Below are 19,147 nucleotides of genomic sequence, written 5' to 3'. Positions count from 1 at the left end.
AATCCCTTAAGTTTCGACAGACATTACATCGTTAGAGAACAAAGTTTCTGGTGAAATCTCCCAAGTTTCTGGCGAGATTTCGAAAGTTTCCTCCGATGTTTCGAAAGTGTCGACAGGCATTACATCGTGTTAGAGAAAAAAGTCTCTGGTGAAATTTTCCAAGTTTCGGCGGATATAACATCATTAGAACATAAAGTTTCTAGTGAAATTTAATCCCTTGAAAGCAAGATGACTAACGAGATCACTACAGTCACTTCTGATTTTGACGATATTGAAGATATTGTCCCTAAAATCTACTTTTGAAGAGAAGATCAAAGAAATGGAAAATAAAATCGAGGAAACGGAAAAAGTAGACAAAGGGATGGAACCCATCTTAAGAGACATTAAAGATGATGAAACCAAATACAAATTGGAGCCACGGCCGATAGTTTAAGGGAGTGTAAGTCTTGCTCGTATTAAGGTGCCAAATTTCGATGGAAAGTCGTCATGGAACAGTTATAAGAAACAGTTTGAAACAGTTGCAAGAGCGAACGGATGGTCTGAAAAAGACAAAGCTGTAAATCTGGTTATTGCTCTTCGAGGAGAGGCTTTGGGTGTTCTTATACTTATGCTGTAGAGGAGACGAATGATTTAGAACAACTTATGAAGAGACTAAACATGCGATATGGGCACGAACATTTGGAGTATGTTTATCAGGCGCGGCTTTAAAACCGACGACAAAAGAAAGATAAAGTTCTTCAAGAATATGGGCTAGATATTGCCAGGCTAGTACGATTTGTTTATCCAACAGCTCCCGAAATGTGATTTCCTTATGATGGAAATGTTGGCTGTTTAAACATTTATTGATGGTCTTCGTGATTTTGAAATGCAGAGAACACTGCGATTAGCTCGTCACAAGACGCTGGTCGATGTATTGTCCGCGGCCCTCGAGTTCGAATCAGCTACGCAGGCCTCTGGTGAGTACAGTACAGTTCGAACTGTGAAAGAAGAAGAGGATGAAGACAAACTTGACCAGCAGGTAAATATGGTGAAAGGTATTACATTAAAGAAAACGAAGACCATGAATTGCTGCAGTTTTGGCGAAAAGGGGCACGCACGGAGTTTTAGTAAGAACGCAAATCAAGAAACTCGCCAGCAGGAAATAAGAGAACGGACAGATCTTAGGGGGGGCAGCCTCGACTCAGAACTTCTCTAAAGACCATCTGATACTAATAGCTTCTTTGAAATGTCGTGAAGAAAGTGTATATGTAGATGGAGAAATAAATGGTAAAAAGTATACTTTGTTGGTGGATACCGGAGCGACCAGGACCATTATCGTAATGAATTTACATGTATTTCAATTGAATTTTAAGAATAGAGTAATCAAAGTTGGCAACGAGGAGGTATTTCTTCATCCACATGATGACAGCACTGTGCTAGCAGCTATTAAAGAAGATACAGTTGTCCCTGCGAGTGAAACGATCATCGTAGCGCGGCTACAGGGAATTGTAGAAGAAGGAACACCTGTTATGATGGAGCCATGGAACCACGACGAGGAGGTTGGCCGAGGAATCATAATTGGAAAGGAATTAGTTACTTCTGCGAAAGAAATTCCCGTAAGATTGATTAATGTCAATGACTACCCGGTGAATATCAAGAAGGAGACAAAAGTAGGAACTTGTGTACCCGTGACGTCCATAATCCGTCAGACGACAACATCAGATAATTCCAACGACAAGTTTGACCAAATGGTTGCAGTGGCAAGCCAGTCTCTAAACCAAGTGGAGAAAAGGAAATTAAAGGAATTTCTTCGGCAATATCGTGAGATATTTGTACCGAAAGGAGGAAAGACAGGAAGAACGACAGTTGTCAAACATAAAATTGACACTGGTACCGCTAGGCCAATTCATCAAACAGCTCGACGATTACCACAGGCGAAGAGAGAGGAAGCTGAAAGAATGTTCAAGAAATGAAGAAAAACGGGGTGATAGAACCTTAGTAGATTCGGTGTAATAAATAAATTAGATATCGTAGTTTCTAAAATAAAAGGTATAAATTCAGTGTTTCTCATTTGTTTAGTTGTAAGTTATTAAAAATAAATGAAGTCAACAAAAATTAAAAATTAGTGCCTAAAAGATCATAGAAAAGTCGAGACAGTTTTGTAACAATATTCTGCAGAAGGTGGTATTTTGTTGTAAGGTTGTAAGTCTGTTATTAGATAAGTACTTTCAATTATGGTTTTGATGCCGGTTGCCGCTAGTTATCAAATTCAAATGATGTCCAAAAATTCACATTCATTAAAACAAAGAAATATCTATATACATATTATATAAGTTCTTGCAATCTACATATCAGTTTATTTTTTGCACAGTCAAACAAAAATTTGCAAGAATGCGAAGCTTCACTATCATTAACGAGTTTGACGACTCTATTTATTACATCTGAGAATGTAATACATATGTGCAATGACTATGTAAGTAAAACATCGAAAAAATGTTGACCAATTACCTATACTTCAGTAGTGCATACGATTTGTCAGAGAGTAATAAATTCGAATAAACAAAGTATGAATCCAATATTATTGTTCCTGCGAAATAAACACATTCTTTGGCAATATCGAGCGTGATAAGGTACGATATACATACAATAAATGTTTTTCTCTTTATTTTAATGTTCAACATGAAGTTGCTATTTTAGAAAAAAATTTGATTACGCACTGAAATAGTTTTACGGCATTTTTTAATAGTTAATTTTGGTTTAATGGAATATCTTGAAATTAAATTTGAGAGGTGGTTTATTATACTGGGAATTTTGTTTGAAGTCAACAAAAATTAAAAATTAGTGCCTAAAAGATCATAGAAAAGTCGAGACAGTTTTGTAACAATATTCTCTCATCACGTGACCAAGACCTTGTAGTTTTCGTATCTTGATTTCATTATTTACTTCTGTTTCTTTTGAAAGTCTTCGCAAGAAAGTTTCTTTGAAAGTCTGTCTACGTAAGATACTCTCAGGATTCTTCTGTACAGCCACATCTCGAAAACTTCTACTTTTCTCATCATCGATTTAGTCAGGGTGGCTGCCTCTATACCGTATAGGAGGATACTAAATATGTAACATCTCAGCATGCGAATTTTTATGTCGAAGTTCTAATACAGAATTTTTTTTTCATTTTCATAAATGAATTACATGCAATTTCAATTATCTTTGTTGTTAGTTCCTGTGCAAAATCGTTATTCTCATTTATTCTAGTTCAACGGTATTTGTATTTAATACAAGTCCGATATTTTGGCCATCAATAATAAGTTGTTGGGCATTATTATTTGGTTTCTTGGTAAATATTAGAAAACTGGTTTTATCAAAGTTCATATTTAAGCCTTAATGTAAACTTGCTGTATAAACTTTTTGGACTATTCTCTGCAAATTTTCAATATTCTCTGCCATTACCACTCTGTCATCTGCATACATTAAGTCAGTGGCGGCTCGTACCACTTTAAGAAGGTAGTGCCAGAATTCTGGCAGCCGCCAAAATTTTTAGTGACGAGTCTACGATATTGTCAAAAAAGTTATAAAAAAAAATTTTAAAAAAATAGGCGCTGATACTTTTACCTTATGTATCTTATGTATATTTATCTGAGGTGCCAAAAAATTGTTTAAAATTTATCAAAACAGTTCCGTAAATTCATTAACAATAAAAAACTCTCAACGTACAATCATTATTTACTGCTAATATTACTTAGCTTGTACATATTACGATTTAGTCTCTATTTACAAAATTATAAAAATAATACTATTTCATTATTACACACATGCACAAAGTTGTGTTAATACCACTTTTAAAGTTTAAGATACATTCTTCTTGTTTTTTGGTTGCAAAGTTTTCAATGACTTTATTATTAAAATTATCAATACCATTTACAAAATACTTTTCAGCAGATACCTAAGTCGTTCTTCTTTCATTGTATTTTTAACTAATGTTTTAATTCGTTTTAACATCGAAAAACAGCGTTCTGCTTCAGATATTGATATAGGAATGGTAATTAAAATGCTTAAAATTTAAATAGTTTCTTCCAATGTGCTTCCTAAACCTTCCTCATTTAATAAAACTCATAGCGGAATAGCCCCAGAGGTAGTACTTAATTCGTCTCACTAATACAGTACTTCTAATTCAGTTTTAAACCGAGTTTTGTTTAAAAATTAAAATTGTCTCCATGTTTCATTAAAAAATTATTCGGGGAACCGACGCTTGTAAACAGAAAACTTCTCCGACATAAACAAATTAGAAGCAACTACATGTCAGGAGACGGTAGACCTTTGAAAGATCTGGAACTTTAAATATTATAAGTCGTTGTCTAATTCGGCGCTAAAATTGACCAGTTCCTTAAATAAGGCTCTATTTTGTGAATTTTTTTTCGTCGTAACCTCTTTAAGCTGACTCGAAAGCTCCACAAAACCTTATAAAATTTGTAAAGAAAAACCACCAAAAGAGTTGTTTAAGATACTAATCTGATTCATTGTCAATTAATAAATTAAACTAATAATCAAAATATTATTTATACTACACCCACGATCATGATGCACTAAAAGTTTAATAATAATATTAATATTATAAATACAAAAACTTTAACAGAAAATAGAAATAACAAAAGCGACAATCCAGCACTTAAAGAAACTCAAAATCTTGTGCCAGGCACGAGATTCCCATTTAAGGTATACTAAATAGTCCAATATAGCTCTTTCTCTGTCAAAAAGAGATAAACTCAACTTATTACCTACAAAAGTGGACAACATCAATCCCAAATAGACTACTTCATGATAAGGAAAGAAGACATACGTGAATGCAAGGACTGCAAGGTAATAGTTAGTGAGACAGTAAGCCAACAACATAAGCTGCTTGTTCTGGACATCGAAGTAAAAAGCGAAACTAAACAAAAATATCGGAGAGGACCACAAAAAATCAAGAGGTGGATGCTAAAAGATGAGAAGGAAGGTCTATTCAGGAAAAAAATAGTAGAAAAAATATGTTGGAACACGAAAGGAAGCCCTAACACAATTTGGAGAAAAATGCCCAATATTATTAGAGAGACGGCTATTGAAATACTTGGGAAAACGTCAGGAAAGAAGTTTGAGGATAAAGAGACTTGGTGGTGGTCAAATGAAGTACAAGGAAAAATAAAAGAGAAGGGAAAATTATATAAAAAGTGGCAAGAAACCAGATCGGATATAGATCTTCAAAACTATATGGTCGCCAAAAAGGAAGCGAAAGTAGCAGTAGCAAAAGCTAAAGCAGAAGCGTATTCAAACCTATACGATCAACTTGATACCAGGGAAGGCGAAGCAAAGATATATAAAATAGCCAAACAGAGAGCAAAGAAAGCAAGAGATTTTAATCAGATTAGATGTAACCGAGATGAAAATAATAAAATACTAATTCACGAAAAGGATGTCAAAAAGAGATGGAGAAAGTATTTTGACAGTTTATTAAATGAAGAATTTGACAGACAGCCTGTCGAGTTAACGGAGACAGTAACAGCAATGGTTACCAGAATAACAAACGAGGAAGTGGCTCAAGCGCTTCAAAAAATAAAGAAAGGAAAAGCAGTAGGACCAGATGGTATTCCTGGGGAAGTATGGAGAGCATTGGGAGAGACAGGAATAAGTTGGCTAGCAGGTCTATTTAACAGAATCATGGAAGTTGGACAAATGCCAGACGAATGGAGAAGCAGTATATTAGTACCTGTCTACAAAAACAAGGGAGACATACAACAATGCACAAACTACAGGGCTATAAAACTACTTAGCCACACCATGAAAATATGAGAGTAATTGATAGACGGATACGTGAAGAAACCGAAATATCCGATAATCAATTTGGCTTTATGCAGGGCAGATCAACAACAGATGCAATTTTCATTGTAAGGCAACTGATGGAAAAATACAGGAATAAAGAGACCAACGCTCATATGGTATTCATTGATCTTGAGAAAGCATATGATAGAGTTCCTCGAGAGATTCTGTGGTGGGCTCTCAATAAGAAAGGAGTCCCTGGCGAATATGTAAAGATTGTGAGAGATATGTATGAGGGAGTCACGACTAGTGTTAGGACAGGTGTGGGAGAGACTGATAAATTTCAGGTTAAAGTAGGATTGCACCAAGGCTCGGTGCTTAGTCCTTATTTATTCTCATTAGTTCTGGACCAGATAACATCGAAACTACAGGGTAGTATTCCATGGTGCCTAATGTATGCTGATGATGTAGTGTTAATAGGAAATAGTGAAAGAGACTTAGAACAAAAACTGGAACAGTGAAGACAAGCTCTGGAGGAAAAAGGTTTAAAACTTAGTAGGACAAAAACAGAGTAGTTGGAATGTTCATTTAAAGATGGAGTTACTACAAATAAAATGGTATCTTTGGATGGTGAAATGATTGTGAAAAGCAATAGTTTTAAGTACCTAGGATCGGTATTACAGAGTAATGGAGAAATAGATGGAGATGCATGCAGTAGAATTAGGGCTGGATGGATGAAGTGGAAAGAAGCGAGTGGTGTGTTGTGTGACAGAAAAATTCCAATGAAGTTGAAGGGAAAATTCTATAAAACAGCCATAAGACCGGCTATGATGCACGGAACTGAATGTTGGGCAGTGAAAAAGAAAGAGGAACAACGAATGCATGTGGCGGAAATGAGAATGCTTAGATGGATGAGTGGAGTGACAAAGAAGGATAAAATTAGAAATGAGTATATTAGGGGAAGTCTAGGTGTGGCACCAATTGATACCAAAATGAGAGAGCATAGGTTAAGATGGTTTGGTCATGTTCAACGTCGAGATGTTAATCACCCAATACGAAGAATAGCTGAATTGCAGATTCCTGGAAGAAGTAGGAGAGGAAGACCAAAGAAGACCTGGGGGGAGACGATAAGGCAGGACATGTTGGTAAAGGGGATTAACATTAATATGACCCAAGATAGAATTGTGTGGAGAAATGCAATTAGGGAAGCCGACCCCGCATAGGGATAAGGCAAAGAGAATGATGATGAGCTCTTTCTCTGTCACTTATATAGGATGCTCGTAAAATCTTTCTCTTTTCAGCGTTGGTAGTACCAATTTTGGCTCGAGATTCTCCAGCCGAATAATCTCCGCTGTAAGTGGCAGCGATTGTACTACGCGCACAGTTGCCAGATTTTATATAATTTATGAAGATAAAAAGAAATACACACAAAAAATTAACAGGCATTAAAAAATTTTAAAATGAAAATATGCTTCTGCATAGTTAGTAAGGTAGTGCCATGGCTCTATGGCACTACCTCACGGGCCGCCACTGCATTAAGTTATTAATGGGGATTCCGTTTATTACAACGCCATCTGTTTCGTTGTCCAGTGTACTTCTCGCATAATAACATCCGAGTACAAGTTAAATAGCAATGGAGAGAGAATGCAACCTTGCCGTACCCCTCTTTTAATTTTTATGTTCTCGATTGTGTGTTATCTATTTTTATGTGCGCTGTCGGGTTATAAGTTTCCTATTATTCTTATATATAATTATAAAAATGAATAAACATTTTCATTTCGTTGCAAAACGAAACTAAAGTCGTATTATATTTCAGTTCAGAGAGCGCTACAAGCACTCTGACCGGTTTCAAAACTTGTTAGTTTATCATCAGATAATGCATATGTAGCTATCTCTGAACAAACTAAAATAATAATTGTGTGTAACTAGAGAACTAACTGAAATATCAGACGGCTTTGGTTTCGTTTTGCAACGAAATGAAAATGTTTATTCATTTTTATTTCTATTATTTTACTCCTATCTGAGTGTAGGAGTCCATTTTTCGTTGGAATTTCTCCGGGCTGGATAGGTGAGTTGTGAATTGCAAATTGTAGAATTCCCTCATCATGTTTTTGCTCCTGTATCCGTTTGGCTTGCATTTTTACACCCCCTATCTCGGAAACGAAGCATTTGCGGACACACGTTTATGAAGCAAACTGTCATTATCTTTTCATGCAGAATTGCACTTAAAGTTTTCCATACTTATTTAAAAACACCCTGTATTGATGGAAAACATGGCTAATTGTTAAAGTACCTAACTTTTTTATTATCCAACATAAGCGAATTAATTAAAAAACAGAATATTAAGAGAACATGGGCTATTATTAGTTGGGTTTTAATTTCAGTATTTTATAACTGCTAGAATATTCCACAGTGTGATGCAAACTTTGAGTAAAAAACACAGTTTTATTGGTAGTTGGTACACCCGGTATACAATGACAATTTTTAATACTCATTTTTAAGGTGGTGGTGCGTTAATTTCTTGGAGAAGTGTATTTTATTATATGAAAACTTTGACTTGATTCTTGTAGGTATAGTTGGAAGTGGAAGTCTGTTATTAGATAAGTACTTTCAATTATGGTTTTGATGCCGGTTGCCGCTAGTTATCAAATTCAAATGATGTCCAAAAATTCACATTCATTAAAACAACGAAATATCTATATACATATTATATAAGTTCTTACAATCTACATATCAGTTTATTTTTTGCACAGTCAAACAAAAATTTGCAAGAATGCGAAGCTTCACTATCATTAACGAGTTTGACGACTCTATTTATTACATCTGAGAATGTAATACCTATGTGCAATGACTATGTAAGTAAAACATCGAAAAAATGTTGACCAATTACCTATACTTCAGTAGTGCATACGATTTGTCAGAGAGTAATAAATTCGAATAAACAAAGTATGAATCCAATATTATTGTTCCTGCGAAATAAACACATTCTTTGGCAATATCGAGCGTGATAAGGTACGATGTACATACAATAAATGTGTTTCTCTTTATTTTAAAGTTCAACATGAAATTGCTATTTTAGAAAAAAATTTGATTACGCACTAAAATAGTTTTACGGCATTTTTTAATAGTTAATTTTGGTTTAATGGAATATCTTGAAATTAAATTTGAGAGGTGGTTTATTATACTGGGAATTTTGTTTTTATCTTGAAATTGTTTCAAATATTTCCCTTCAATGTATCTATTTTTTTCTAAATTTGACATCTATAACCCATTCGGAACTTTTGAAAGAAAGATGTTAAGGAGGATATTGGGACCCATTTGCGACAATGGTATATATGTAGAATAAGGTTCAACCACGAGTTATACCAATATTACAAAGAATCCAATATATCAAAGAACCGCCTTGGAGGCGGATGCTGGGGGAGGCCAGGGCCAGGCCCGGATCTAGGAACCGCGAGACCCCGCAATGCGGGGGAGCCAATACCAAAATCAATACCAATTGTTCACATTGATAACGAAAGAAACTCAAATAAATTAAATATTTTGTTCAAAAACTGTTAGATGGCAGCACAATTACTCATTGGACGGAGTGGGATGTCCATAATCGGGGACAATGGGTGCCATGGGTAAAAACACATGGAGCTAGAAACAAAAAATTATAGAATAGGTTGTCCTCAATTGAGGACTCAGTGAACGAAAGGGTTAACGTTAATATTTGTTACCGACAATAAACAGTAAGCTTATTCACATAAAACGTATTTTTAGGAGAGAAAATTTGTTTGTTTTTCTAGCATAACTGTAAATAAAAGAATTTCAATAAATGACATTTTAGAAATATCCATGACTAACGATTCTTCAAAGTTAAATCTTCCATATTCCCGCAGAATGCATCAAGCAATGAAACTACGTAACTGGAAGCAATTTCCACCCTTATAATCAATACAAAAGTATATCTTCATCTCCACCTTGGATTGCAAAAATTCCAACAGTTAATTAAGGCCTCTTACGATTCCAAAGAAATACCACAAACCCTAATCTTATCATACAAATCTTCAGCGATCTAATTCTCCTATTCCGAGCTGTCCAGACGAAACCAAATAATTATTTCTCCTTTACAACTTGGACATACCCAGTTTTTTTGTGAACCTTTGTTTAAAAAAGAAGAACGCCCAATTTGTGATCAGTGCGGTTCATCCCTTAGCGCCGGACTCCACTTGCGATTGTTTTGTCGCGAAGATTGAACACATTGTTTCAAATACAAGTCAATCCACGATTATTTACTTTATTACTGAAATTTACCTTTAAGAGGGTTGCTGTGATTGCGCGCAACGGAAGGATTAAGGCAGGTAAACAAAGCGGTATATTGTGATTGCGCGCAGCGGTATATATCAGCAGCTCTAATACCCGAAAGTTAGGTTTGGACCGAAGGGTTAGGTCTTCTTCCTTTGAAAATTGTACTGTATAATATATAATATATATAATATATTCATTTTTTAATTAATTATGTGCAATTAAATAGCTTACATTTACAAAAAAAAAATTAAAAATATTAATTATGAAAGAACATTAAAATATGTAACAAATTTGATAGAGAAATTTAAAAATAAAGAAATATCCAGAATAGAATTTGTTAAAACTATATGTTATAAGGCATGTTCAAATTAAATGTCTACATATGTACATTATTTAATACAATAAATATTAATTATAAAAGAAACACTATTTAGTTTTTTTTATCACAACTATTTCAATGTAGTATTCACTTGTTATTATCTTAATTTTTTTAAATTAGCAAAATTTCCGTTCAAAACGAATAAGAAGTCTTTGCGCGCAATCACAGCATACCTTTTTAAAGACGTGCGCGCAATTGCACCATTGGCTTAGACACCCTGTTGAGAACCCTGACCGCTGCGCGCAATTGCAATCTGCCCAAAACTTGTGCTACTGGGATATGGCGAGAAGTGCAACACTATCGATAACATACTTTTGTTTTTAAAAGACTTTAATCAAAGTGTATTTAGCTGTGACCCTTCAGCTAATAACGTTATTAATAACGAAATAACAATCAATAGGGCTTTTCATCGATGGTCATTTGTTTCGAGCTTCTGTCATGTGTCACATAATATTAATATATCTACGTCATACGTCTTCGGTTTGTATCATGGTGGATACCAATAACGTATGACGTAGATATAGATATTAATTTTATGTGACACATGACAGAAGCTCGAAACAAATGACTGTGAATGAAAAGCCCTATAGTAAAAATGCCAACGGGACATTTTGAAAATATTTAAAAAAATGGGGTTTTACTATTATTAATATGTATTTAGAGCGTAGGCGCAAATCTTTTACGGCTATCCCTACTTTTTCTTTCTTTACACGGCAAATTATGTCTATAAATTCTCACTGGTATGGAGATTATTGGTTGACAATGACATTGTCATCATTAACTTAGAGATGGCTTTTGAATGTTCTTGGATAACCGTTACTTGTTTAAGCGATTAAATTATTACTTCAGTTAATTAATATGATTATTTTTTCACTAACTATGTATTCAGTGAGTACAATAATTTATATACTATACAATAAAAACTAATACTCGAGGAAAAAGAAAAAGTTATTTTTTTTAATAATATACAGGGTGTTTGGTAAAGAATGGGCCATAGCTTAACCTTAGATTCCTGAGCTTAAAATAGGTCGATTTACGCTAACTTACCTTAGTACAAAAATTGATAATAACCGAAATACAGGGTGTCAAAGTTAAACTTTTATTTTATTTACTTTTGAATATTTCCTGACAGGCATGGGACAATAACACGAAATTTGGTAAGTGGTGCTGGTATTATACAATCTACTAAATTATGTTAAACAAACGTTTTTGGCTACTAACAGAGGCATACGACGGGGGAACGTGAATGGTTGACCCTTCCCAAATTCTACGCCACTGGCGGAATTGCTATTTTAGAGCAATTTTTTGATTCTCCAATACTTTCTATGTAAAAAACACACTCTTCATTCGTAACGATAAAGCCATTAGTTTTCGAGATATTTGTAGCTAAAAACGAAGGAGCATAATAATATCAAAATAAGTGTGCCTTTTCATTTTTAACTTCAAATATCTCGAAAACTAATAACTTTATCGTTACGAACGAAGAGTATATTATTTGCATAGAAAGTATTGGAGAATCTAAAAATTATGCTAAAATATCAGTTTCATCAGTGGCGTAGAATTTGGGAAGGGTCAACCATTCACTTTCCCCTGTCGTACGCCTCTGGTAGTAGCCAGAAACGATTAGTTAACATATTTTAGTAAGGTGTACACTGTGTACAGTGCATACACTTTCTGCCAAGTATCACACGGATATTATGTCAAATTATTTTAAAGTATTCTTTTTTTTTTAATAATTTATTCTTTAAACTTTAAGAGCTATGTGTGCCCTTTACTATAAAACTATTTGACATATCCTTATGGTACTTGGCAGAAAGTGCAGGTACTGTACACTCTACTAAATTATGTTAAATAATCGTTTGTGGCAAATACCAGAGGCGTACGACAGGGGAAAGTGAATGGTTGGCCCTTCCCAAATTCTACGCCACTGATGAAACTGCTATTTTAGCATAATTTTTAGATTGTCCAATACTTTCTATGCAAATAATATACTCTTCATTCGTAACGATAAAGTCATTAGTTTTCGAGATATTTGAAGTTAAAAATGAAAAGGCACACTTATTTTGATTAATGTATTATGCTCCTTCGTTTTTAGCTTCAAATATCTCGAAAACTAATGGCTTTATCTTTACGAATGAAGAGTATGTTTTTACATAGAAAGTATTGGAGAATCAAAAAATTGCACTAAAATAGCAATTCCGCCAGTGGCATAGAATTTGGGAAGGGTCAACCATTCACGTTCCCCCGTCGTACGCCTCTGGTAGTAGCCAGAAACGTTTGTTTAACATAATTTAGTAGATTGTACAATACCAGCACCACCTTTGTACTAAGGTAAGTTAGCTTAAATCGACCTATTTTAAGCTCAGGAATCTAAGGTTAAGCTATGGCCCATTCTTTATCAAACACCCTGTATTGTTACTAAGGAACGCTTAGATAAATTTTGAGAACATCTTTAACAACAAAATACTTGGATCACAGAATATATCCTGGTGTATTCTCTGCTTGGGTCTTTCATAAATAATAACAATAAATAAATTTTTATTAATTTCATGTCTTATCAAAAGTTTATCAAATATACTATCAGTATTATTTAATAAATAACTCAAAATATTGCTGTCAAATATTTAGTAGCCTTGTTTGTCACTGTCTTGTTACCACATTCTGTTCGACTGAGTGTGTTATGTATAACAAAGATAGCGAATGTTCGATTTGGAAAATATCACCACGGATATGGTGTTAATTTTTTTCGAATCCTGAAGAAACTAATAAATATTTTTGAAAAATATAAACGCAGAATGGAAGACTACATTATTACCGAGGGTTAGAAAGTCCCTTAAAATAAACAAAAAGTTTCTTTTGAATGAGATATTCGAACTTAAAAATCACACTAAAGGACATCGCACACATCTTATGGAAAATATAATGTCACTCAAATTCAATAAAATTTATACGAATAGATTCGTTTTAAATTAACGGTCAAATCTTATCATTGCGCCAACTCCATATTTTCAATAATAAGAGCAGAAATTGATATAAATAAATCTGAAATCAAATGGATACGTACATAAGTTAGAGAGAGAAAAAATATTTTATAATACCCAAATTGTCGGTACTCCATAAATCAGCGGATTAGTTTTACTAATCCGCTTAGGCCCAGCGGGGTTTAAGCTCTTTTGAATAGCACCCAGAGCAATAGTAATTGTAACTGACACTTTTACTGACTAAAAAATTTGATTTCGATAAACTTTAATTGCAATTTGCGCCGTAATTAATCATAATTAAGAGTTGGCGCAATGATAAGATTTGACCGTTAATTTAAAACGAATCTATTCGTATAAACTTTATTGAATTTTAGTGACATTATATTTTCCATAAGATGTGTGCGATGTCCTTTGCTCTTCTTTTTTACTCTTGTAACTTATTAAAATAAACATTATAGAAGTTTTCAGGGACTTTCTACCCTCGGTAATAACGTAATCTTTCATTCTGCGTTTCAATTTTTCAAAAATACTTATTAGTTTTCTCATGATTCAAAAATGCATTCAAATAGCATTGGAGCCGAAATTTTGCGCCTATCCCCTTAACAAAGCAATACCTGGATTTGTGTGCAGCTTGTTTATTGTTTTTTATTATTACTAATCTCTGTTGTCTAATGTAGGTAAATACTAAATATTTATTTTTTGTTTCAGGTTTCTGGTTATGTTCTAATTTGAAGTTCTAATTTAATTTAAACAAACATGAGTTTTGTATATCAGAACCCGCAAAATTTCACAAAACCACATACTAAGAATTTTACGTTATCGTCAGAAACACCTACGAAAACCACCTATCCAACTGATAAACAACCACAAATTAATGAAAACAATAATCAGTTGAGTCCCAATGGTACTGAAATGTCATTAAAAGAACTGTGGTCGAAACACAAAATGAAGATGAGCAAAATCAAAACGGATTCCACCATAAACATCGACAACAAAAAGATGACTTGGGATGTCGATAAACCCTCGGAAGCTCCCGTACAATTCGAAGAGCTTGAGGAGCCTAAACAGGAAGAGATGCCTGTTTTAAAAACTGAAGAGCCCTTAGATAATACCAAAGATGAAAAAGAAGAATCTCCTTCGCACCATGCCAGAAGACCGCCTAATGCCTTTTTGATATTCTGTAAGAAGCACAGGCCGATCGTTAGAGAGAAATTCGTCCATTTGGAGAATAGAGGGGTGACCAAGATATTAGGAGAATGGTGGGCACTACTGAGTGCCGCCGAGAAACTGCCATATAATGATTTAGCTAAAGAGGTAATTTTTTAAATTCTATATCAATATAATAACCTTTACTAATAGAATTACACCATATGTTAATTAAACTATTGTCTTTATGTACATAATTATTTAGTCGAATGGACGTAAAATTCCCAATTTTAACCCATTTACACCGAGAAAAAAAATTTTATCGACAAAATTTATTGAAAATCGTTAAATATTCTGTACAAAACGTATAAATTCCAAGTGGCTAATGTTACGACCAGATTTTCTATACAACATCCATGGATTTTGATGTTCACGTCCACTAGGTATGTAGGTATATAAAAATAGGCCAATACCATTTTTTTCGAACGGATTTCCATTCGATAGGAAGATACATTGCCATCTATCAAATCAGTGCCACCCATATTGCTATTATATTGTGAAACAATATTTGGTCTCGGAGCAACAATGATTTTCCCCTTATCTTGGAAACCTTAACAGGTCAAGTAGACTTGAACCATAGTCCAGAGAAATAAGATTTTTCTCGTGACACATCCCCCTCCAGACCGAAACCAAATTTTTTGAGTAGTATGGACATCTATATTAATAACCTATATGTTTCCTGCAGCCGGTTTTGATGATATACATAGCTATAAACAAATGAAGATCAAAAAACGCTAAATTCTTGCTTTTTTCGTCTATTAATAAAAAATTAAGCATTTTAAACAAATTTTAGAATAAGAAACTGATAAATCATATAAAAAACTTCAATATGGCGTTCACTGCATATGTCTATCCTTATTTGTTGCTTAGAAAATTGCAAAATAAGTCATAAATTTTGAGATTTTATAAATGTTCATAACTTATGTAAAAATTAAGATAGAACTTTCTTATTACAAGGAATGCTGAGACTTCTGGTGCTTAAATTATATTCTAAATTTCAAAGAAATTGGTCAAATAGTTTAAAAGTTATTTAATTTGTTTATCCCAAATTAATTTTTTTTGCAACACTATAAGTCAGAAAACGATGAGGTTACAGTAATACTTTGGACAGTTTATGAAAGAAGAAGATTTATTCTATTAACCTGATTTAAAAAAAATGACAAAAAATAATTATAAATAGTGTAAAATTATTTTGCAAAAACATGTCGATTTTTTGCTTATAAACAATTAGAATAACTTTTTAACCGTTACCCGTAGAAAAATTAATTTTCCATATTTAGAAAATCTAAATTTTTATACACATTTAAAAAGAAAAACAATTGTCCTACGAAAATTAGGGACAAAGTTAGCCCCCTTCTTTGTTTAATTCACGGCAGCTTTGTTTATAACAATTAAGAAATAAAATTAGCAGCATTTGAAAGAACATACATCAAAGTTTTAACGTACCAAGTATACAAAAGATTTCCTTTCAAGGAAATCGTCCAAAAAGCTTAAAAATATGGCCTTTAAAATCGGCCGGCGTTGAAACTTGGGATAGCGATGAGAGGGGGGAAGGAGCTGTTAACTGTATCTCTGGTTCTCGATCATTTATTTCGTTGTTTCTTTTTTTAATTTGTATGTACTTTTTACGTACATTACGAATATGCGTTATTTAAATAAACTAATTGTTATATACACCATCAAATTTGTTTAAACAATTTTTTTCAATTTTTTTAAATAATATTTTATGTAACTTTATTGTAAAACGTACATATTAGTTATACAGGGCGTAACAAAAATACAGGTCATAAATTAAATCACATATTCTGGGACCAAAAATAGATCGATTGGTCCTAACTTACCTTAATACAAGTGTGCACATAAAAAAAAAAGTTATAGCCCTTTGAAGTTACAAAATGAAAATCTATTTTTTCAAATATATCGAAAACTATTAGAGATTTTTTATTGAAAATGGACATGTATCATTCTCATGACAGGAACATCTCAAAGAAAAATTATAGTGAAATTTTTGCATCCCATAAAAATTTTATGGGGGTTTTGTTCACTTAAACCCCCCCAACTTTTGTGTACAACCCAATTAAATTATTATTGTGGTACCATTAGTTAAACTCACTGTTTTTAAAACTTTTTTGCCTCTTAGTATTTTTTCGATAAGGCAGTTTTTATCGAGTTGCGGCTTCTTTTTTAATATGTTTACATAAAAATGTTATGGGGGTTTGTTCCTTTACCCCCCCCCAAATGTTTGTGTACGTTCCAATTGAACTATTACTGCGGCACCATTAGTTAAACACAATGTTTCTAAAACTTTTTGTCTCTTAGTATTTTTTCGATAAGGCACCTTTTATCAAGATGTGGCTTCTTTTTTAATATGGTTCAAAATATGCCTAAAAATGTAAATTATAAATAATAAATTTTCATACGATTACCAAGTCTTCATAATCGTACTTAACCATATTATACAAATATGTGGTGGATTTGACGAATATTTAAAATATCTCAATAAAAACTGACTTTTCGAAAAAGTACTAAGAGGCAAAAAAGTTTTAAAAACATTGTGTTTCACTAATAGTACCACATTAATAATTTAATTGGAACGAACACAAAAGTTTGGGGGGTTTAAAGGAACAAAACCCCCATAAAATTTTTATGGGGTGTCAAAATTTTACTATAATTTTTTTGTAAGATGCTCCTGCCATAGAAATACCACATGTCTATTTTCAATAAAAAATCTCTTCTATATATTGGACAAAATCGATTTTCATTTTGTAAATTCAAAGGGCTGTAACTTTTTTTATGTGCATATTTAAACTAAGGTAAGTTAGGTTCAATCGAACTATTTTTGGTCCCAGAATATGCGATTAAATTTATGACCTGTATTTTTGTTACACCCTGTAATTATTATATTACTAATCCTATTCAATTATTCCTAAATCTAAAATTGGCTTATAATATTAAATTGAAAATAAAAAATCTCAAATAAACTAGGATTTATTTCTTGATAAACATGCTACTAGATAAACGAAAAATGAAATGTAACAAAATTAGAGAGAGGATAAAAAGAACAAAATTATTTTCAGAAATTTTCTACAATATTGTAATAATTGTATCTTACAACATTGAAAGTTATAATTTTAAGATTGCAAAAAAACAAAATATATTTCATACATTTTGGTATGATAGCAAGACTATTAAAATAAAATTAAAGGAAATTTATCTAGGAATACTTGTATTTTTATGAAAAACGTAACAATTATCAGTTACCCATTTATTATAAGTTTTTGTAAAGTCAAGTGCATATGATCCACTCCTATAATTGCCAACAAAGTCATCCTAAAAATATCGTAAAAGAATTTCCAAAAATTGTTTACACAATTTACATAGTTAATTAAATAACCACTTTATTAACAAAAAACATATCCGTAACGTACGCAAAGGGTACATGCAGATTAAAAAAAGAAACTCCAAAATAGATAATGGAGAAAGATTGAGGTTTTGATAACCGAAGTCCATAAACTATTTATATCTCTGTACTAACAAGTACTCGGTGCAACCAGTTTTGCAAGAGCAGATAGTTTATTTTAATAAAATATCTGATATAAAGAAGATCTGTTGATCGGATCGGCACTAACGGTTCTTAGCTTACTTTCCAACCCCAATCAATTACGTTTATCTCTTTTTTGGTGGTTCTGTAACTTCAGTTTTTCATTCATCTAATAGCATGTTTACTAAAAAAATAAAACCTAGTTTATTTGACATTTTCTGATTTCCACAGACCAATACTATTTTTAGAAACAATCGAATGGGATAATTTGTTTTTTCATACTTTAAATTATTACTAAGTTTAATAAAAAAACTATGTATTATTATATTATTCATAAATATGTATGTTTTGTGATTAAAATTACTTCAAATATTATTAAAAACAATGAAAAAAAAATTGTTTAAACAAATTTGATGGTGTATATAACAATTAATTTATTTAAATAATGCATACTCGTACTGTACGCAAAAAGTACATACAAATTAAAAAAAGAAACGTCGAAATTCATAGGCGAGAACAAGAGATAGAGCTAACATTTCCTTCCCCCTTCTCATCGATCTCCCAAGTTTCGAGGCCGGCCGATTTTAAGGGTCACATTTTGAAGTTTTGTGGACGATTTGTTTGAAAGTATATATTTTTTATACTTGATATATTAAAACTCTGAAGTATGCTCTTTCCAATGTGACTGATTTGATTTCGTAATTGTTATAAAGAAAGCTGCTGTGAATTAAAAAATGGGGGGCGGCAACTTCGTCCCTAATTGTCCTAGGACAATTTTTTCTTTTTTTTTTAATTTGTATAAAAATTCAGTCTTTCTAAATGTGAAAAAATAATTTTTCTACGGGTAATGGTTAAAAAGTTATTCTAATTGTTTATAAGCAAAAAATCGACATGTTCTTGCAAAATAATTTTGCGATACTTAGAATTATTATTTGTCATTCTTTTTTAATTAAGTTATTAGTATAAATCTTCTTCTTTCATAAA

At 32.7% G+C, this 19,147-nt stretch overlaps 1 protein-coding gene across 2 annotated transcripts in view; it reads left to right on the top strand.

Annotated features, from left to right (window-relative positions):
- The window catches only part of LOC114349386 (uncharacterized), a 104,098-nt gene that overhangs the window by 35,877 nt on the left and 49,074 nt on the right, over positions 1-19,147 (top strand). For both annotated transcript variants that reach the window (XM_028299735.2, XM_028299733.2), the window contains exon 2: positions 14,125-14,730. In XM_028299735.2, coding sequence (XP_028155536.2) covers positions 14,173-14,730 — 558 coding nt within the window. In that variant the 5' untranslated portion in view covers positions 14,125-14,172. The remainder of the gene's footprint in view (positions 1-14,124; positions 14,731-19,147) is intronic.

Source organism: Diabrotica virgifera, chromosome 1 (assembly GCF_917563875.1).
Source record: "Diabrotica virgifera virgifera chromosome 1, PGI_DIABVI_V3a".
NCBI classification, from domain to species: Eukaryota; Metazoa; Arthropoda; class Insecta; order Coleoptera; family Chrysomelidae; genus Diabrotica; species Diabrotica virgifera.
This window is presented reverse-complemented; position numbering and strand designations above follow the sequence as displayed.